A 22,085-nucleotide genomic window follows, 5' to 3' on the forward strand; every position below is an offset into this window, starting at 1 on the left:
GCATGGTCAACCCCCACGCCTGACCCAGGGCCAAACCCCCCTCCCACAGGGTGGCCCGGCCCGGCCTGGCCAACCCCCACCCCGCAGTGGAGCCAACCCCCGCGGGCGCCTGCCCTGGGGCCAACCCCCCCTCCTGCGGCGCGGCCCAGCCCGCCCCTCCTGCAGCACGGCCAACACCTGCGGGTGCCTGCCCCAGGGGCGAGCCACCTCTCCCGCAGCGGGGCCAAACCTTGCAGCATGGGTCAGGTTGTCTAACCCTTTGATCATTTTTGTCACTCTCCTACAGACTGTCTCCAATTTGTCCACATCTTTCCTGAAGTGTAGCACCCAGACCTGGACACGAGCCTGTGGCTGATGCCTCACCCGTGCCGAGTGGCACAGGACAATCACCTCCCAGGTCTTACATACAATATTTCTGTTGTTAAACCCATGAATGAGATTAGCCTTTTTTTGTATCGGCATCACATTGGCGACTCATATTCAATTTATGAGCCATCAGAACCCCAGGTCCTTTTCAGCCGTATGACCAGCCAGTTATCCTCAATTGGGTAGTTAAGCACTTGATTTTTCCTTCCTAAGAAAAACACTTTGCACTTCTCTTTATTGATTTTTCATCGTGTCGAACCAATTCTCCAGTTTGTCAGTGTCATCCTGAACTGTAGTCACATCCTCCTAAGTGGCTGCCACTCCTCCCAGCTTGGTGTCATCTGCAAACTTTACAAGCAACCCCTCCACTATGTTATCCAACAGACCATGCTGGCTTTAAAATCCATGAAAAAGGGATTCTCTCTAGCAGGAAGAGAGACTGACAGGAGAGAAATGTGAAAGATACATAAATCTTACTGGCACACACCAAAAGGCTTAGGCAGCAGAACTGGGGGGGAGGAAAAGGGGGTGGGGAGTCGCACCCCATCTCAGCAAACGTGCAAGTCTTACCTGGGTCACAATAGCATCAAGGCCACTCTGTCCCCAAGCATAATCGCCCGGATTGGAGTGCAGCATTCCACTCCTGCAGACAGAGGCAGAGAGTTCAGGGAGAAACTGAATCAACCTCAACACAGCTCTAAAGTTGTCTTGCACTGAAACACAATCCAAAAAGTAGCAGTGGTCTTATATTTATCTAGCCCTTCATCTTGCGGGATCCCAGAGATGAAGGCGGTCAGCTGAGTACAGATCTGACCACACAAGACCATCCCATGACGCAGTGCCATTTATCACAGAGGCATCACAGATGGCAGCATGACACCGGTCTACGGCAACGATCTGACCCGAGGTGGCAGTGCTAAGTGCTACTCACCAGGAGAACGGATGCTGAGAGCTCGGAATTGTGGAGTTTGCAAAAAACCCTGCAAAGATCTGCTGTATTATTCTGTTAAGAAAGGGCAAAAAACAAAACAAAATTCAGCAAACAGGCTCGGAGAAAAATACCCGCAAGCAGCGACATTGTAGTGAGAGGACGACAGCCAATCACGAAACTTCCCAAAATGAGCCACGGTTCCCTCCCTCAAAAAGCCACTCGCTGGGGAATGTTTGCCGCACATCTTTCCTTCAAGGGTGAGCCACGACTGCACAACCGACAGGAGGAAGGAAGCCTGGCAAAGCAATGCAAACCTCTCCGAGATGGCGCAAGGGCTTGGGAAGAGTTCAGATTTGCAGGGCACGGACTCATTTCCCTACACTAATAGGTCTCAGTGCTGTGGGGAAAGGGATTAAAGGAAAAGACAGTGGCGTGTGAAAAATATTCAACTCAGAGTCAATAGTTTGCACTGATCAGAGTTAATAGTTTGCAATGTGGGGAGGAATGTGGGTAACTGAAGGTAGAACAAGAGGCTCCTAAGTCCCTTTCAAAAATGAGATTTAGGGCCTTAAATCTGTTAGGCACTGCAACGCTGAGCCCGGTGATGCCAAAACACCTTTAAAAAAATCTGCTCCCTCGTCTCTCGGGATACTCAGAGAGGCAAAGCTAGTCCTCCTGCACCAGCACCAGAGGCAGGACGAAGACTTGTGGACCCACAACTTCCTGTTCGCGTGTCAGCGCTGAGTCAAACAGACGTTTGCGAACTCTGCGTTCCTCCTGAGCACCAGTCCTGCTGCCTTCCCATTTCCAAACAGGAGCTCTCGTACCTGTCACGTGACTGGATTTTAAGGGGAGCAGCCAGATCACTGCTGCACCCAGAGGGGGGTGTTTGCCCCAAAGTGTATACAAAGGGAGCCATGTGGGGTGTCACATGAAAGCTTCTGTTCTACTGATTCTGTATATGCTATTCATGTAATTGTAGAATATCTGTATGTGGAGTTATAAACGTGTACTTTGTAGGGATGCTGGAAAATTCTCTGTCTGTGGCTGAGCATGGGGCAAGGAATGCTCAGCCAATGGCTATGCTAATTAGAGATCTATTGTCCCTGGAGCCTTGCTAAGTGCCAGAGACACACCTGAAGGAATGTCTGGATATCTGCAAGCCAGCCAGAATAATGGTTGCTGACTTGGGACACAAGGATAGGTCAATGGACCATGTGACCTGCAGTAACCTGCTCTGGCCAGGAAGATGCCAGGAGAGGGATATAAGCGCCATGTGGTACCCTCCATCTTGCCTTCAGTTTTGCTCCTGATTCCAGATGAAACCTTGCAGGGAACAACGAGCCGGAAAGAACTGTGGACCCATCCTGACATAGGATGTAGACCAGAGACTTTTAAGATAGCAATTTAAACACATCCCTGCTAAGAGCCTGCATCGAGAACTGGGTGATTCGATGCATGTAATGTATTCTCCTTTAACAATCTTACTCTCATGCTTTTCTTTCTTTTAGTAATAAACCTTTAGATGTTGGGTTCTAAAGGACTGGCTCAGTGTGGTCTTGTGGGTAAGATCCACAGTGTAAACTGATGGGGACCTGTGGCTGGTTTCTTGGGACTGGAAGAACCCGTTGGGGGTAGGTGAGATCGGGTTCTATAACCCCTCACCTGTGTGTTAGGCCTGGGGCTGGTTGGGGCACAGGAAGAGCTGGGGTGTTCGAGGGGTTTTGCTCGTGAGGCTTCTGGCTGGCCAGACTGGCAGCTGAAGTGCTCTGCGCGACTGGTTTGTGGCCTACTTGGGAAGGTCTCCAGTCTGGGGCTGTAAGGAGCTCTGAATTTGAGCAATTCGCCCTGAGCGGACGACTTCAGCCATACCCAGACCCGGCCCAGTCTGTCACAACCTCCCTTCCTCAGCACCCCATGGCCTGCCCCCCAACACCCCAGGGCAGCACCTTCTCCTTAGCATCCAGCCGCCAGCTCCCCTCCCACTGGGGCAGCCCCTTCCCCTTAGCCCCCCGCCAATCGCCCCCCTCGGGGCAGCACCTTCCCCTTAGCCCCCCGCCAATCCCCCCCTTGGGGCAGCACCTTCCCCTTAGCCCCCTGCCAATCGCCCCCCTCGGGGCAGCACCTTCCCCTTAGCCCCCCGCCAATCCCCCCCTCGGAGCAGCACCTTCTCCTTAGCACCAGGCACAAGGCAGCATCTTAACCATTCCTGCCTTGAGGTGTGCGGCAGGCTTGGGCAGGGAGAGCAGACTCAGATGGAAGCAAGCCCTGGGATCCCCCACTGATGAACGGGGTGCCAATCTGGGACTTGGTCTACGGGAGCGCTCTGGCCCAACACTGCTGCCCTCCTGCAAACCCAAGGACCCAGCCTGTGCCCGAGGCATTCAGAACGAAGGGGGCCAATTCCGCGATCTAATGGGGGGGGCATGCTCCCATGCAGGGGGCTGGAGTCACGACTTGTATTTGTTCTTGGTCTCACGCGGATGGCTCTCCTGGGGCATCACAGAGACGGTGGCCCCAACCCGGTCTCCAAACAGGCCAGTCCGCCTCAGAGGGAAGGGGGCTCAGGCTGCGGAGGGGTAGAAAGCTCTGGAAAGCGGGAAGACTGAAGCAAGCTGCCATAAGGACCCTGAAGTCTCACCACTTACCCTTCAATAGCCGGAGACCTATCCGGGCGGGAGCTGCCCCGGGATCTGTACCTCCTTGTCATGGGCAGCCGCGGGGGCCTGCTCGGTCCCCAGAGATCCGCATGCGCTTGATGGCCCCTTTCGTTGTCTCTGCTGTCTTGCTCCAGCGAGCTGCTGCTCAGAAACGGTCTGAACTCTGGGAATAACATCGTGTGGTCCAAGTGGTCCCAAAACTGTGAAGCCAAGCACACAGATACGCACGCAGAGGCTGTTAGGGCAGGCAAGGGAGACCCTGCTTTAAACACAATCCTAGATGGACAGGATGGCTCGAGGGATCAGTGGCAGACACGGGACCTCTCTCCTCCTGATCCCTGGGTTCACAGCGACCAAAAGCTGTTCTCGCTGGGTGGCGGCTCACCCTTAGCAGCCTTGTTACACCCTGCCCTATGCGGAGGGATGTAACAAGCAGGGAGGTAAGGGTCCAACTCCTAGGGTGACAAACACCCAGCTATACACCTCTACTCTTTAGCCAAGCCTGACCAGGCTACAGAAAAGGCCCTGGTCAGGGAGGCTGAAGAGAGCAACGCAAGGACACCAGCTTCACGGTTTCTCTTCTAGGGTTACACAGAGGACTACAATCTCTGAGGCTGGGAAATCTGGACTCTCCCCCATGTGATGCATTTTAAGATTATTTCTATACCAAAAGGGGAGGCTGTTCCAATGAAGGCAGGGGAAATATCAGATGCTCATGAATGCAGGGCTAAAATGCAGAGGAGCTGTAGTTTAAAACCCTGCAGTTTTATAAAGGCCCTTTAAAAATGAACATATAGCAGAGACAAGTGCTAGAGCAACTGCCCTGGAGACTGAAGGTCTCTAGTTATTCCCAGAGAAGGTACTGCACAGGGACACGGCTCCCTTCCCCACTGGCCGGGGTAAGAGCATTCCCGGCCGGGCGGCAAACACGGAGCCAGCTGTGATTGGTGGAAGGCGTGTGGAAGTATTTATCTTTCCATCCTCACGGCGCCGAGAGCCGCCGTACAAAATCATCTGCTAGGCGCTGTATGGACGCACCCTAAGAGCCATGTGTTGTAAGTGCTTCGGGGCAATTCTGTGATGTGAATTGTCCAGGGATGTGAATTGTCCACAATCACACAGAAGCTCTGCTGAGTCCCAATCCAATGCCCTACCCACTAGGCAATGCTGCCAAGCTGGTAAGTAATCAGGGACTTGCTACACAGAAGGTACCGACCAGCACAGGGCACCAGAAGCCACTGCTACCCCGCAGGCGATAGTCTGTATGTCAGCAGTCTGAAAAAAAACATGGGGACAAAGGAAAAGACTCCAGCTACACAGGCCACAGATTACCTCTGGCCTTCCTGTCTTAGCAGCCATTGCTACAGAAAAACCCTCAAGGACCCGCGAAATGGGGGCAGCGGGGTTAGGCCGGGCCTGGGGAACTGGGGCAGCAGGCGGCAGCAGGGCTGCGGTCACTACAAAATTGCGCGTGGAAGAGCCGCTTTCCAGAAAAACTTTTTAAAAGGTCAAGAAGAGCAGCATGTGGGGGGAGGAAGCAAAGTCATCCTGAGGAAAGCAAGTTAGCAAATTCAGATGGTTTGCCAGCCATCTTCTGGGAGCCATAGCAACTGGCTTAATTTAGCCCAAGCTAATCAGGTGCATCACCCCCACCTAGACTAATCTGTTGACTCTTTCCTGACAGTTTCACACACAGCGATGAAAGCAGAATACATGTTTGTTTTAGCAAGTCAAACAGTAGCCCTCATATTTGTAGATCTTACAGGGCTGGGCTAGCAGGCATCAATGTGGCCTAGTGTTAGGCTGGGACTCTACAGACAGGGGTTCTGACCGTGGCTCTGCCACTGGCTTGGTGCATGATCTTGGTCAAGTCACTTTAAAAAAAAAATCTCTCCATGCCTCAGTTTCCCCATCTGTTCATACTTCCTCTGTATTGCTTTAAAAGCTATAGAAGAAGTGAGGGGAACAGGTAATAATACCGATGCAGCTGGCAAAAGGGGGAGGAGAAGAAAGGGGCAGCAAAGATAAATGGAGGAGAAAGGCTGGGGAGAAACCTTTCAAATCGGTTGTCGGGTGGTGGTGGGTGCACATAGGAAGATAACACCATGCCAGGGGAGTCACATGCCCAGCCAGCTTCAGATGGACGCTTGGCCCACAAAACAGCGAACGAACTCAACCGCCTTGGAGGGACTCACACAGATATGGCTGCTCACATGTTCTTCCCAACCAGCTGACCCAGATCCAGGGAGAAAGCAGCTGTTCTTTTACCTTCCTGACCTTGCAGCAGAACATTTTATTAGCTGTTCTGCTAATGGCAGAGGAGAGCTGCGACGTGGCTGCTCCCTTCACTGCGCGAAGGCTTACTGACGGAGGGCACCAACGAAAGCATTGTGTGTTAACACCGTTGGGGAAAAAAGGTCTCGTTTGACAAGGACATGGATGAGTTTTCTAGCGGGGAGAGCAGAGGACCAAGAGCTAAGCCTCCATGGCATCCTCCGATCAGTGTGTCATGTTGGGAAAGCCACCTTGTCTTCCCCGGACCTCTATTCTTCCACCTGTAAAATGGGGAGTATGCCTACCCTCGCAGAGGGCTAGGAGAATCAGCATGCGGCTAATTAGATTCAGATCAGAAATCCTCCGACGACAGAAAACAGAAGAGCACATTTTGTTCTTAGCTGGCACAATGACACCACCACGGTCTTAGTAACAGAAAGCTGCCGTGATGATCACAGCCAGGAAGCCAGTCAGACAACGGGATGTATTTTGTAGTACCCACCAACATGCCAGAGTAAAGGAATCGGGCAGGGGAGGGCAGCTGCCAGGGGGAAGACATTGGCTCCTGGGAGAAAGCGGAGGCAAGGGGCACTACGCAGGCCTTGCTGGGGACCCCAAGCCAGAAGGCTGAAGGCAAGGGGAGCCGCAGAGGGAGGTGCCTGTGGGCTCTACACCAGAGCCAAGGACGAGAGGGCTGAAAGCAAGAGGAGCAAGACAGGGGCTTACTTGCTGACCTGGGAAGGGAGAGGGGACTGGGGCGGTGAGGGATGCTCCTAACAGAGAGGCTGGGGGAGTCCCTGCTGAGTAAAGCTGGGCTGTACCCCAATAGAATGGGCAGGCCCCAGTACAGGAAAAGAAAAGGACAGAAAAGGAGGCTGGCTGATAGAAGCTGCTGAGGTGCAGTGAGAACAAAGACTATACGCAGTGGGGTGACGTGGGCTGTAGTTTTGGGGCGTTTATAGACTTTTTGCACAAGCATTTTGTAACAACCACCACCCCTCCTGGGGGCCAGTGTAAGCCACAGGCTCAAGTGTAGTCCTTGGAGTTACCCAAGAGGGAAACTGAGGCAAGGGGCCAGTAGCAAGGGTGCTCAGAGGCCACCAGTAGCAAGGGTGCTCAGAGGGTGCCTAGGAGGGGGTCACTCCTTTGTACCGCCGCCAATACGTGCTCCATTCGTCCACATACCTGCTGCTTTTGCTGCTGAAATCCACCTGTTCCTTTACTAAACTGAACAGCTGTCAGCTCGGTGACAATCCACTCAGGTAAGCCGAGATGCTCAGCTCAGGTGTAACATTTGCATAGGGCATGAGCTTTCGGGGTAGCCGATGAAATTATGCAAAGCTTCGGACTAGATTTCCTTGCCACAAGCTTGCAGGAAAGAAGCAGGGTGCAGAGCAGGGCTACTCAACACACGGCCCATGGGCTGCATGCAGTGCGTTTGTTTGCAGCCCACAGTGCAGTTTGGATTTACGCGGGGCTCAACACATGGACCGCATAGGAGCCAACACGAAGAAGTACTCAATATAATGATCTTCGGTTGATATGCGTTTTAGTAGTTAAATTCCTGGATTATCATTGCTCATTAAAATTGCGGTCATATGGGTGGAAATCGGGTAAATATTGTGTGTTGTGTAGTCTTGCCTTAATCTTTGTCTTCATGCCCATCAGTGTGAAAGAAGCTATTTGCACATATTTGCATGTCTATGCACCTACACTTAAGTTGAGGGCTCCGCATGTGCTGAGAGTATCATTGTGGCCCCCAGGGCTTCCAAGGTTGAGTAGTCCTGGTGTAGAGATACATTTACGAAGCAAGGGAATCTCCCCATTTTCCTCTCCTGGACCTCTGAAGGCATCATTCAACGCTCAAAGGGCTATTGTGCAATCTTAGGCTGCAAAACCAGTTTTGTTGAATCATGAAGAGGTTTCTCGAAAAGCAACACAACAAGCCTGTGGTTCGAAACAGCTCAGGCAGTAGCCAAGGATGCTGTGTTACAGAAGCACGGAAGGTTTTAGAAAGAAGATTTTTATGAAAGATTTCAGAACATGTAACCAGGCAGATAGCTCTGTTTGTCCAACACTATCTGTGTGAAACAGGAGCAGGTGGCATTTACACTGGATGCATCATTGACGTTCCAGACGCATCACTAGATAATTACATTAGAAATAGCTGCAGTTTGAGATGTATCACAAGAATCAGATCCTACAGAATACACTGTAAGGAGGAAAAAGAGCGATCTCCACATATGTACTAGCCATGTTTTACTGACACCTTTGTCAGCATGGGGTATGCCCCAGCATCAGAACTGAGTTGCAACTTTGGCTGATCAGAATGCAGCTACCCTATGCTTGCCTGCAACCCCGCCAAGAGCAAACGCTCATTATTAATGCTAATCTTAATATGGACCTAGTGCCTTGCATCCACCACATCCCAAAGCTCGTTGTGAGCAGTCACACAAAGTACAAGCAAAAATCACTTCACCCGCTGCTGAAACGAAGTCAATTCTGGGGGCGAGCCCGGCAGTTTAATTTAGAAGAATGTTATAGCCAGCTGAAATCACAGAGGGGAATTAAGGCCAAATCTATACCAGGGAGTTTATAGCAGCACAGCTTTACTGATACTTCTCTAACTTCTCTCGTGTAGCCGTTCTCTACCGGCAGGAGAAAGGCCTACCATCGACATAATTAAGCCACTTTCAACGAGTAGCGGTTGCGGTGTCGGCAGGAGTGCATCTCCTGTCAACACAGCAATGTCCACACCAGCACATCTGTCAGCATAACTTATTTTGCTCAGAGGGGTGTTCTCTCACACAAGAGTGACATCAAGTAGGGGCTTACCAAATTCATGGTCCACTTTGGTCAATTTCACCATTATAGGAGGTTCTGACCCACAAAGAAGCTGTGGGGGGGGGGGGGGGGGAGGAGGGGAAGAAGTTGTGTGGGGGGGGGAGGAGGGGAAGAAGTTGTGTGGGGGGGAGGAGGGGTGTGGTATTGCTACCCTTACTTCTGTGTACTACTGGCAGCAGCACTGCCTTCCAAGCTGGGCAGCTGGAGAGCGGTGGCTGCTGGCTGGGAGCCCAGCTCTGAAGTCAGAGCTACTGCCAGCAGCAGCAAGGGCGACATGGACATGGTATTGCCACCCTTACTTCTGCACTGCTGCTGGCAGGGTGCTGCCCTCATAGTTGGGCACCCAGTGAATATTACAACCACTGCTCTCTAGCTGCCCAGCTCTGAAGGCAGAGCAGAAGTACGGGTGGCAATACCGTGACTAGGGATGTTAAATACCAGTTAATTGAACAGAGGATTAACCTCATCAATTATCATCAGTTACTCAACTATTCTATAGTGTCCGGGGGCGGGGCCAGCAGTCAGTGCAATCTGGCCCCGCTCCCAAAGAGCCCTCTGCCACTCCACGCTGCTGCCTCTGCATCAGAGGCAGCAGCACAGGGTGCCAGGTGGGAGCTGGATCACGAGGGGAGCCAGTTTAAAAACTAGCTCCCTCCTCATGGATTTGCAGCCTGTCGCCCTATGCTACTGACTGATACAGAGGCGGCAGCACAGTGTGGCAGCAGGCTCCTGCCCACGGGAGGGAGTGGTCGGAGCTCTCGGACACAGCGCAAGCCGGAACTGAGCCAGGCCTGCCCGCCTGATTCCTATTGAAATGCAGAGCCACAGCAGGGGTAGGTCCTGAACCCAGCGCAAGCCAGGACTGAGCCAGGCTGCAGGCCAGCCTGCTAAAAAAATGTACTGGCAAGGAGGGTGGGGCAAAAATCATAGAATTGTAGAATCCTAGAATTGGAAGAGGCCTCAAGAGGTCATCAAGTCTAGTCCCCTGCCCTCATGGCAGGACCAGGCACTGTGTAGATTATCCCTGATAGATGTCTATCCAACCTGCTCTTAAATATTTCCAAAGATAGAGATTCCACAACCTCCCTAGGCAATTTATTCCAGCATTTAACCACTCTGACAAGAAGTTTTTCCTAATGTTCAACCTAAACCTCCCTTGCTGCAATTTAATCCCATTGCTTCTTGTCCTATCCTCAGAGGCCAAGGAGAACAATTTTTCTCCCTCCTTCCTGTGATACTTGAAAACCGCTATCATGTCCCCTCTCAGTCTTCTCCTTCCCAAACTAAACAAGCCCAATTCTTTCAGTCTTCCTTCATAGCTCATGCCCTCTAGACCTTTAACCATTCTTGTTGCTCTTCTCTGAACCTTTTCCAGTTACTCCACATCTTTCTTGAAATGTGGTGCCCAGAACTGGACACAATACTCCAATTGAGGCCTAATCAGTGCAAGGTAGAGCGGAAGAATGACTTCTCGTGTCTTGCTCACAACACTCCTATTAATGCCTCCCAGAATCATGTTTGCTCTTTATGCAACAGTATCACACTGTTGTCTCATGTTTAACTTGTGGTCCACTATGACCCCTAGATACCTTTCTGCAGTGCTCCTTCCTAGACAGTGGCTTCCCATTCTGTATGTGTGAAATGGATTGTTCCTTCCAAGGTGGAGTATTTTGCATTTGTCCTTATTAAACTTCATCCTGTTTACCTCAGGCCATTTCTCCAGTTGTCCAGATCATTTTGAATTTTGACCCTATCCTCCAAAGCACTTGCAATCCCTGCCAGTTTGGTATCATCTGCAAATTTAAGAATTGTAGTCTCTGTGTCATCATCTAAATTACTGATGAAGATATTGAACAGAACCAGTAACAGAACAGACCCCTGCGGAACCTCACTTGTTATGCCCTTCCAGCATGATTGTGAACCGATAATAACTACTCTCTGAGAATGGTTATCCAGTCAGTTATGCACCCACCTTATAGTAGCCCCATATAGGTTGTATTTTCCTAGTTTATTGATAGGAAGGTCATGCGAGATCATGTCAAATGCCTTACTTAGACTTCAGTATACCATGTCCACTGCTTCACCCTTATCCACAAGGCTTGATATCCTATCAAAGAAAGCTATCAGATTGGTTTGACATCATTTGTTCTTTACAAATCCATGCTGGCTGTAACCTAGCACCTCATCATTTTCCAGATGTTTGTAGATGGATTCCTTAATTACTTGCTCCATTATCTTCCCTGGCACAGAAGTTAAACTGACTGGTCTGCAGTTTCCTGGGCTGTTCATATTTCTTTTTTTTACAGATGGGCACTAGATTTGCCCTTTTCCAGTCTTCGGGAACCTCACCCAACTTCCATGATTTTTCAAAGAGGATAGCTTGACAAAAACTGAAACAAAGAAGTCGTTAAGCACCTTTGCCTCTTCCTAGTTTCCTGACATTGTTTCTCCCTCTTCTTTGAGTAATGGGCCTACCCTGTCCTTGATCTTCCTCTTTCTCCTAATATGCTTATAGAACATCTTCTTGTTATCCTTTATGCCTCTAGCTAGATTTAGCTCTTTTTGTGCCTTTGCCTTTCTAATCTTGCCCCTGCATTCATCCTTTGTAATCTGACTTAGTTTCCACTTTTTAATACAACTACGTCTTGATTTTTAGATCATGTAAAATCTCATCGTTGATCAAGGTGGTCTCTTGCCATACTTTCTATCTTTCCTACACAGGAAATAATGTCCTTTAAAAAACTGCCAACTCTCTTCAGTTGTTTCTCCTCCTTGTCTTGCCTCCCATGGGACCTTACCTACCAGCTCTCCAAGTTTACTAAAATCTGCTTCCTTGAAATCCATTGTCTCTATTTTGCTGTTCTCCCTGCTACCATTCCTTAGAATCATGAACTCTGATTTCATGATCACTTCCACCCAAGCAGCCTTCCACTTTCAAATGTTCAACCAGTTCCTATTTGTTAAAATCAAATCTAGAACAGCTTCCCCCCAGTAGCTTTCTCAACTTCCTGAAATAAAAAATTGTCTCCAACGCAGTCCAAGAAGTTATTGGATAATCTGTGCCCTGCTGTGTTAGTTTCCCAACAGATGTCTGGATAGCTGAAGTCCCCCATCATCACCAAATCCTGCGCTTTCAAGGATTTTGTTAGTTGTTTAAAAAAAGCCTCATCCACCTCTTCTGCCTGAGTAGGTGGTCTGCAGTAGACCCCTCATGACATCACCCTTGTGTTTTACCCCTTTTAACCTAACCCAGAGTCTCTCAACAAATCTATATCCATCTCAACCTCAGTCCAAATATGTACATTTTTAATACATAAGGCAACACCGCCTCCCTTTTTTCCCCTGCCTATCCTTCCTGAGCAAGCTGTACCCTGCTACACCAATATTCCAGTTGTGTGTATTATCCCACTAAGTCTCTGTGATACCAACTGTGTCATAGTTGTGTTTATTTATTAGCACTTCAAGTTCTTCCTGCTTATTCCCCATACTTCTTGCATTTGTATATAGGCATGTTAAGATAAATGCATGTAATGTATAGCATTGATTGATAAGCTTTTGCTTATCACTTAATCAACTACACTATTACATCCCTAACTGTGACCCTCCTAAAATAACCTTGTGATCCCCCAGCAACTCTCTTTGGGTCAGAATCCCCAACCTGAGAAACACTGATCTCTCTGCATAGTATAGGGTCAAAGCACACAAGGCCAGATCTCACATTTTCCCTGGCTTTGAATCTGGTAGGGCCCTGGACATAAGCTATACCAACAAAAGTGCTAGTACAGACATAGTTTTAGATATGCCCGCTATAATTGAAGAAGCTGGAATTTAGCAAGAAGGACTCTGAAGTTAACTCATAAGGCTTTTAAAAGTACATGGTACCATCAATGTTCATGCTTCTGGTTTTCAGTCAGTATGCTAAAGGAAAAGCGCTATGAAAACAGAGACGAAAACAGATCTATAAAATAGTAACTGAGCATCTTTTTAACTAGCCCTTTTCATCCACACTTTCACATGGCTGATGCAGTATGTCTCCCCAAGTATCCAAAACATCATCACAAGAAACTTTTCAAGTCTAGGACCTTCTCCCCTTCTTCTATCCCCCCCCCATCCAAACCACTGTTTTATGTAACATCACAGGGATAAACTGATGACTCTCAGGGAGACAGTACGCACTGGTCACAGGGAGCGTCCATAATCTTTGATTCCCACATAGGTGAACCCTTATAAAGGCTATACCCTCCCTGGTTCGGCAATATCTGTGGTCCAGCACAAACCACGGATGTTCTTGGATCACAGAGCCCAGGGATCTCTGTCCAGGTTGCGCAGCTCTGACTGTGGCCCTCCAGCCCCAGCAGTAGCACAGCCGGAGGCATCTAGAGAGTGCCCCCCCAGGGGGGAGGGGGAAAGCACCTTGGGCAGAAGCGAGGGGAGGCTGGAGCTGTAACTTGGTGGCAGCATGGGCCATGAGGGGAAGGACCTTCCCTGATCTGGCAAATCCCCTCATTCAGGACCAGCCAGGTCTTGAGGGTGCAGGACCCATGAGGTCCAACCTGTAGTAATAACGATTATCAACAACTGGGCATGTTAAGTCATCCTCTAGTCAAGTGTTGTTGTTACCCCACTTCCCAAGAGTCGGCCAACACTAACAGGTCAGTTTATGACTAACACCGCTATACAATTCCATGGTTCCCACACCTTCAACGCTGCAGGCAGGTCTGGTTACTTCATTTCAAAAGAGACACATTACAAGTGGGAGAGATACACAGAGTGGCAACCAAAATGATTAATGACATGGGACAGTTTCCACATAAAGAAAAATAAAAAAGCCGGGGACCGCTCAGGTGGGAAGAGATGACCGGGGAGCAGGAAAGTTCATAAAATCATGAATGGAAGAGAAAATGAATAAGGAAGCGTTATTGACCCCTTCACATAACGCAAGACCTCCAGGTTACCAAGTAAACCAGGGGTGGCCAACCCATGGCTTGTTAGCTGCATGTGGCTCTTCCCCTCAAAGTGCGGCTTGCAAAGCTGCCCCTGTACCCCTAGAAACAGCCCTGACTCCCTGTGCTCACCAGGGTAGTGAAGCCATCCAGTGCGGCAATTCAAAATGGAGTCACCAAGACGTGGCCAAAAAGCCTTTTCTTTTAAAGAGGCAGCATCTTTTTTTTTCCCCTCAACAAACCTGGGGGGTTGGTGGGGAGTTCTTCCCTCCCCCCCCTTTTTTTTGGCTCCACAAAAATTGCTGAAAAAAAATTATGTTGCGGCTCTTCACATTTTTTCCGCCACTGTTTCGTCTCTTCGTTTAACGGGTTGGCCACCCCTGAGGTAAACGTAGAGTCAGCAGGTTTAACACAAACCAAAGGAAGTACTCAACACAACACACAATCAACCTGGGGAACTCATTGCTGGGGATGTTTTGAAAGCTAAAACTATAACTGGGTTCAAAACAGAATTAGGTAAGTTGATGAAGGATAGATCCATCAACAACTATTAGCCAAGATAGTGTTAGATGCCACCGCACGCTTTGGGTGTCCTTAAACCACTCCTGTTCTTTCCCTCTGGGGCACCTGGCATTGGCCACTGTCAAAAGACAGGACCCTGAGCTAGATGGACCTTCGGTCAGACCCAATATGGATGTTCTATCATTTTAATCATCTTATGGGTCTCAACATTCCCTCCAGCAAGAGAAGACTGGACAAGCCACTTTGCATCAACTTTGTGCTTTGATATATGATGGGGGAAAGAAGGGAATTGATGTAGTGACTCCCTAGATCAGGGGTTCTCAGACTGGGGGTCAGAACCTCTCAGGAGGTTGCAAGGTTATTACTTGGGGGGATAAGGGAGTCATGAACAGTCAGCCTCCAACCCCAAATCTTGCTTCACTGCTGGCATTTATAATGGTGTTAAATATATGAAAAGGTGGTTTTAAGGTATAAGAAGAATGGGTGGCACTCAGACACTTGATATGTAAAAGGGGTCACCAGTACAAAAGTTTGAGAACCACTGCCCTAAATCATGCCTCCTTCACTCCCTCTGCTTCTGCTGCTCTCATCTCTTTGCATTATCATTTGCTTTGAGCCTTGGTCCGGCCAGGCTGTGTGCTTGGAACGGGTCTGGTTGCATGCGCTAAACCATTAACTTCAAAACTGTCCTCAGCGTGGTCATGAAGCAAAGCCTCCTGTACAGATCTCCTTAAAGATGGCAAAACTCCCATTGACTGTAATGGGACCAAGATATCCTTCAAGAGCGTGCTGTATCTTCAGGGACTCCATCTGTTCTGTAATTAACTGTACCTAAACCAAACCAATTACCAAAAGGGCAGCTCTCATCCAGCAAAGCTTAGAATAACACGTTAAGAACTTGATTTACTTTCCAGCAGATAGCAGTCTGAGTCAGTCACACATCGACTCCTATCAGGGTGTTGCTAGCTAGGGTATGCTTTTGTGAGTGCAGCTCCTTGCACATAATTGTCATTAAAAAAAGAATTGCTAAAATCCCAAACATATTTTCTGCTCCAGAGTTAAAAAAAAAAAGAAAAAAAAAAAAAGAGTCTTTAAACAAAGTCAACTCACCTCTGCAAATTGTGTGGATGGACTGTCGTCTATTCCACTGCCACTACCATCTAGAAAACTGAGGAGAAAACAGTAGTCAGAGCAAGTTGTTGCTTCCAAAAATAAGCTCCCCCTTCTGAGGGTTAAATATAGACGGAAGCCAGCGTGTGCCAGACTCTCAATAAGGAACAAGACAAGGCTCCCACGTGGGATGAGCAAAAAGGGTGATCAAATGAGGTGCACAAGTTACTTTGGGGAAGGAATTAATCTATATATAAAGCGTAGCGTCAGCCCAGTGGGGAAAGGCAGGTAAAGCTAATGAGTCTGCTGAAAGATTAAAGTGACTACACAGAGCACCAATTTAGATTTCCTCTGTATGGAAAAAAGTATGCAAGATGTTTTACAGATTCCAATTTGCAGGAAACAGCAGCAGCCAGTTAACAGCAGTAGAAATACATTTCCCTTGAGCTGCTTGATTAGTATTTGTGCTTCACAGTAGCTGTTTATTTCCTATACGCAGTTCAGAGCAGCTCCCCAGTTTATCTTGGATATTTGGCACTTTCTCCCTTCCTGCAAAACTCTTCCACCCCTCCAACTAAACCTTCTTGTGCTTAGCTCTGCAACACATCAAGTCATGTCAGTTTGCCAAGTTTGTTTGGGGAAGGGTGCTCGCAACAGTTCAAGGGCTCCTCTGTTCCAAGGCAAACATTCCTAAACACAGAGCCAAGCAAAAAATATTAGGCTTTGTGTAATTAGATTTTCATGTTCATTCGTTAACTGCCCAGAATATCTGTGTGCAAAAGGGACAGCGTGACAGTGACTCATATCTTTCTAGTGAAACATGTTGGACAGCTTTCCTGCTTTGGGAGCCTGGAGAGATCAGATTTTAATATTGTTACCACTCCCACTCCAAATAGCACAACTTTCTCAGCCGTGGCTCAGGACTGAATATAGGAAGTGCCAGACTAGCATATTTTTCAGTCCCTAGCTGTTTGTAGGCAGTGTGTTCTACTGGATAAAGAACTTCACTAAAGTCTCCGCAGGGTAGCCATGTTAGTCTGTAACTTTAAAAACCACGAGTAGTCCTGTGTAGGGATGTTAACTGTGTAGTTAACTACACAATTAATCCTGTCAACTACATGTACTCCCTCCCCCCACCTGCGTCTGTATCAGAGGTGGGGGAGGAGGGGGCCAGGAGTCAAGTGAGCTCCCCATGAGTACCGGATCTGGTGGAGCTGCTCCTGACAGAGAGGGTCAAGGGGGACAGGCAGGAGTCGGTACACACAGGAAGCCAACTTTCAAGCCGGCTCACCATGCGTATTGGCTCTCCCGGAACCACCTGTCCCCAGGGAAGCTGCCACAGAGCAGCCTGTGTCTGCAGTGGGCCCAGGCATGTCGCAGACAGAGGCTGCTCTGTGGGATGCCAGCGCAGCCCCTGTCTGCAGGTAGCTCAGGTCCCCATGAACATCAGGTGGGAGCCTGTCTGCGCAGGGAGCCGGTCTGCGCAGGGAGCCGGCTTTTAAAACCAGCTCCCCCTCACAGATTGGCTCCTGCCTGACACCCCACGTTGCTGCCTCTGTACCAGAAGCAGCAGCGTGAGGTGGCAAGGGGCTCCCGAGAGTGGGTCCAGGAGAGCACTGGCTGCTGGCCCTGCCCCTGGGAACTATCGAATAGTCATGTAACCGCTAAAACCTGATGCAGTTACACAATTATTCAATTACACAGTAACCGACATCCCTAGTCCTGCGGCACTTCCGAGACTCACATTATATTTTCATGAGACTTCATGGGTAAAACCCACTTCATCAGATGAGTTGGAGTTGAAACAACAGAATCCAAGTTTATACATAACAGCAAAAGCATAAACCTGTCCATTGTAGGACCAATGTTAATGAAGCTAATTAAGTGGGCTGGATGTGTCCCATTCAGAGCTTTTGATGTGAAAATGTGAATGTCAAAGGCAGAAGAAATTGGCTTTGTAGTGCGTTAACCAGCTAATGTCTCTATTCAAACCCAGGGTAACTGTCTCAAATTTACAAATGAATTCCAGCTCAGCAGTCTCTCTCTCTAATTGGGTAGTGAAATTCCTTTGTAGAGGAATGGTTACTTTTAAAACCATGACTGAGTGTCCAAGTAGGTTAAAACGTTCCTCTGGTTTATGTGTCTGTTACATTCCTGCTGTACAATTGCTGTGTGTCAATTTATCCTTTTTCACAGAGACAGTTCTATTTGACCGCTATAAATGGCATAGGGGCATTGCTGGCACTTGATGGCATATATCCCAGAGGATGTGCAGTTGTATGAGCCCCTGATGTGGCTCATGTGGTTAGGTCCTGTGACGGTGTTACTTGTGTAACGGGGTTTGTTGTGGGGAAAGGTTCCTGGGTGAGTGCATCTGAAGTGTGGAGTGTGGCTGCTGGCTGACCTGTGAATCAGAGGTGGTTCTATTTCTGACTCTGCTGCCAAATCACTGTGACACCTTGGATACAGTCCCTCAATGTCCTCTTTTGTAAGAAACTGAGATCAATGGAGAAAAACTGCCAATTGTCATTTAAATCCTGACAACTAGCATGTTAGAAGGAGCTACATAGTCTGTTATATGCAATCACAGGAAAAGCAGATTATTACAATAATTAGCAGTGTTTAATCAACTAAAACACACACAGTTCTATTCTCAAGAGCTCACCAACACAAAACAGCTTTGAATTAGCCATCATTATTACTAAGTGGAATATTAAACCAAGCTCTATTGTACAGCATTAGACCAAGATTTTGCTCCATGTAAAACTTAGTCAGGATTTGTACTTCAAATCCACGTCCCATCTCACCTACATTTTTGCCGTAAACGCACTAAATTAGGAGATAGTGATGCTTTCCCCGCCCGTTAGTTTCCAGCTCTATGTTCTGTGTATTTAAATATCAAATCAGTCCCAATAATCCCATGAAATATTATCCCCATTTTAAAGTGGAGAAATTGAAGCAGACACACAAGGGGTATGTGTACTCTAGCTCATTAGTTCGAGCTAGGTAGGCAAATGAGGGCAACCGGAGTTGCAAATGAAGCCCGGGATTTAAATATCCTGGGCTTCATTTGCATGTTCCTGGGCACCGCCATTTTTAAATCCCCCTTAGTCCGAACTTCATGCCCACAGCTACACGTGGCACGGAGTAGGTAGCTCGAATCAGAGATCCTGTATCCAAGGAATTCGATCGGGACTGTATCCAAGGTGTGTCAGTGATTTGTCAGCAGAGTCAGATTAGAGATCCTAATTCGAACTACCTACACCGTGCCGTGTGTAGCCACGGGCACGGAGTTCAGACGAAGGGGGATTTTAAAATGGCGGCGCCCGGGAACATGCAAATGAAGCCCGGGATATTTAAATCCCAGGTTTCATTTGCAACTCCGGTTGCCCTCATTTGCCTACCTAGCTCGAACTAACGAGCAGTGTAGACATATCCCAGGAGACTTTCTTGAGGCCACAGAAGGAGTTGGTGTCAGAGCAAGGCCCTTGAGTTCTCATCCTGATCCCAAGTTCCACACTTAGCGTACTTGTTATTTTATTACAGGTTGAACCTCTCTAGTTCAGCAACATCCATGGTTCAGCATGATTTCAGTTAGCTAGATGTCCATTTATCATGGGCACGCCCAAGTTTCCTGCAGTTCCAGAAAGTTTGTTTACAGCCACAAGTCTCGGCTTTCAGGGTTCTGTGCTGTTATTTAGCTCTAATTTATTAATTAGCCCTACACGTCATCCAAGAGCCCAGTACGCAGTGGAAGTGTTGGTAATGCTACTAGACAATATTGACCTCCTGTGGTCCAGAAAATCATCTCGTTCTGCACTGGTCAGATCCCGAGGATGCTGGACTAGAGAGGTTCAACCTGTATTAAATGTAGCATTCCATGAGAAAGAAGCAGTAGAGCAGAAAAAATTATAGCATCAGTGCAGCTTCTGCTAAGCTTCACTAATAAACGAGGAGGAATGGTCTAATGGTTAGGGAGCTAGTTGGGAAACCAGGGTTCAATCCCCTCTTCCGGCACAGACTCCCTGTTTTTGGCCTTGGGCCACTTAGTCCTGGTCTACTCTTAATTAGGATGACCTAGTTATATGGCTCAGAGTTGTGAAAAATGTCACTAACTCCCAGCATAGACCCTGCTAGGCACATGGAAGAATTCTTAACCAACATTCTTCCACTTACTGTCCTCTTAGAGAGGCGGATTAACTTCACTGATGGAAAAGACCCTCCATTGGTGTAGGAAGCGTCTAAACAACAGTAATTCAGGGGCACAGCTGCAGCACTGTAGCTGTAATGCAGTGTAGACACACCCTTACTGACTGTGTCCAAGATCCTTGTCTGTAATGAGGCAACAACAGCCCTGCTCCACCTCACAAAGGGGGAGCTGGGATACCTTTAAAGAATGAGAGGTGCTCAGCCATTGCAGTCATGGGGGCCATTAAAGCACCTCAGATGAACAGAAAAGACACCTCAAAGGTTTAGATCCCCTCTTGGTGAACTTTTAACCTTGACACCTCAAAGGTTTAGATCCCCTCTTGGTGAACTTGCCTAGCTGGCATTAACAATTATACCCCCAAATCCATAAGAACATTGATCTACCCCAACCTGTGGTCTAGGGACCTCTGGGGGTCTGCAGACTATGTCTAAGACTTCCAAAGGAGTTCATATCTCCCTGAACTATTGGACACAAGCCCAGACTAACCTCACAACTTCCACCATTTTTATTAAGGGGCTTCCTTGAACCTCTCCTTGTCAACATCACTCCAGTGTCACAATAACGATCTTTTTTTACTCTGTGAAGATGAATGCAAATATCTGTCCTATGACTATCACGGCTTTCAGATGATACAAATAGGCACCATTTTAATTTTACATCCATTTTTCCCTTATTTTACGTACAGCATTTCGATACTTTGCATCACACACGTTACAAATGGATTGCAACTATGTATAAGCAATTGGCCTCACACATTCAGGAGTTTGTACAATACCTGGAATCATCTGTCACTTCTTCAATAAAGCCAGACTCGCATCGGGGGCAAGTGTACTCCTGCAAAGCGAGAGGAAAGGGAAGTCTTTAGTCACAAAGACGTACGGTGCCCAAGGTGAAGCTTGGAAATACTGCACATGTGATGCCAACAAGGAGTCGGAGTTTTTGGTTCCCCTACAATAAAAATACAGACTTGGCAATTCTATGGCAAAAGTTCTCAAAGCACTTTAGAAAGGGTGAGTGTTATTTCCATTTGCCAAGTGAGAGTCCAAGAGGTACCTTTCCAAAGTCACACAAAGTCAGTGGCTAATTAGACAAATCAAACCCTCTACCTCCTGACTCCCAAACCCCTTGCTCTCACAAGTAGCTATGCTACCTCTACCTTTCAGTTTAGGTTTGATGTCCTGAAGTCCTTTACAAACTGTGTTTCATATTTGTGAAAGCAGCTCAAGGGGGGGGGGGGGGGGAAGGAGAGTCAACCTGTGGAACTCCTTGTGACAGGATGTTGTGAAGTCCAAGACTACAACAGGGTTCAAAAAAGAACTAGATAAATTCATGGAGGTTAGGTCCATCAATGGCATCCCTAGTCTCTGTTTCTCTGCAAGTGGGTGACAGGGAAGGATCACATGGGGATTACGTGTTGTGATCCCTCCCTCTGGGGCATCTGGTATTGGCCACTGTCAGCAGACAGGATACTGGGCTAGATGGACCTTTGGTCTGACCCAGTATGGCCGTGCTTGTGTTCTTAAGGAACGAGACTGATTGTCCTTATTTGTTCAGGTCCTTCAGTCACGTGATCCATTTTGTTCATGCATTAAGTGAACATAATATCCGAGTCACAAAGTTGCTATGGTAGAGGGTACAATGCTGGGGCAGTCTCAGATTAACTGACATTAGGGAAGGACAAAATACATTATAATAAACTATTGGCTGGAGAGTTACAATGGGGTAGTTTAACCGGAAAACAGATTTTCTACTTCTTGTGAGCCATCGCACAGCTCAGCAGGGGTATCTCAGGGGTGTCTCTCAATGCTCCTCAACACACGGACTTTATCAGCCGGCAGCAAACCCGGCTGGATAACTCAATTTAAGAAGAGATCCATTTAGAAGCCTGCTGAGGAGCGCTGGGAATTTTGAGAACAGGCCTTGGATGAGGATAGCCTCAGTTGACAGCAGTGGTGACAGGAAGAAAGCCACTTCAATTAGAGAGGTGCCAGAGCACAGCTATTTCAAATACAGCTCTGATGCCGCACTGGCCCTCCTGTAGCGAGCACTGCAGGAGAGCCAGCCCTGGCTGGGAATTCACTCTGTAATTATCAAAGTCAGAGCATAAACAGCTTTGTCATCTCTTTTTAAAGCCAGTTTCTGAGAAGGAGATAAGAGAAATGAGCTAGATTCAACCAGCTGTGCCTGGTATTTGTTTTTTTTCCACTGACTACCCTGCCCCTTTG

At 48.2% G+C, this 22,085-nt stretch overlaps 1 protein-coding gene across 2 annotated transcripts in view; it reads right to left on the reverse strand.

Annotated features, from left to right (window-relative positions):
- The window catches only part of RNF115 (ring finger protein 115), a 60,609-nt gene that overhangs the window by 20,514 nt on the left and 18,010 nt on the right, over positions 1 to 22,085 (reverse strand). For both annotated transcript variants that reach the window (XM_075908382.2, XM_075908383.2), the window contains 5 exons: positions 20,636 to 20,694; positions 15,651 to 15,708; positions 3,946 to 4,157; positions 1,298 to 1,369; positions 937 to 1,009 (listed from right to left, as the gene is read on the reverse strand). In XM_075908382.2, the coding sequence (XP_075764497.1) occupies positions 937 to 1,009; positions 1,298 to 1,369; positions 3,946 to 4,157; positions 15,651 to 15,708; positions 20,636 to 20,694 (474 nt within the window). The remainder of the gene's footprint in view (positions 1 to 936; positions 1,010 to 1,297; positions 1,370 to 3,945; positions 4,158 to 15,650; positions 15,709 to 20,635; positions 20,695 to 22,085) is intronic.

Source organism: Pelodiscus sinensis, chromosome 22 (genome assembly GCF_052426305.1).
Source record: "Pelodiscus sinensis isolate ZL-2025 chromosome 22, ASM5242630v1, whole genome shotgun sequence".
Classification (NCBI taxonomy): Eukaryota; Metazoa; Chordata; order Testudines; family Trionychidae; genus Pelodiscus; species Pelodiscus sinensis.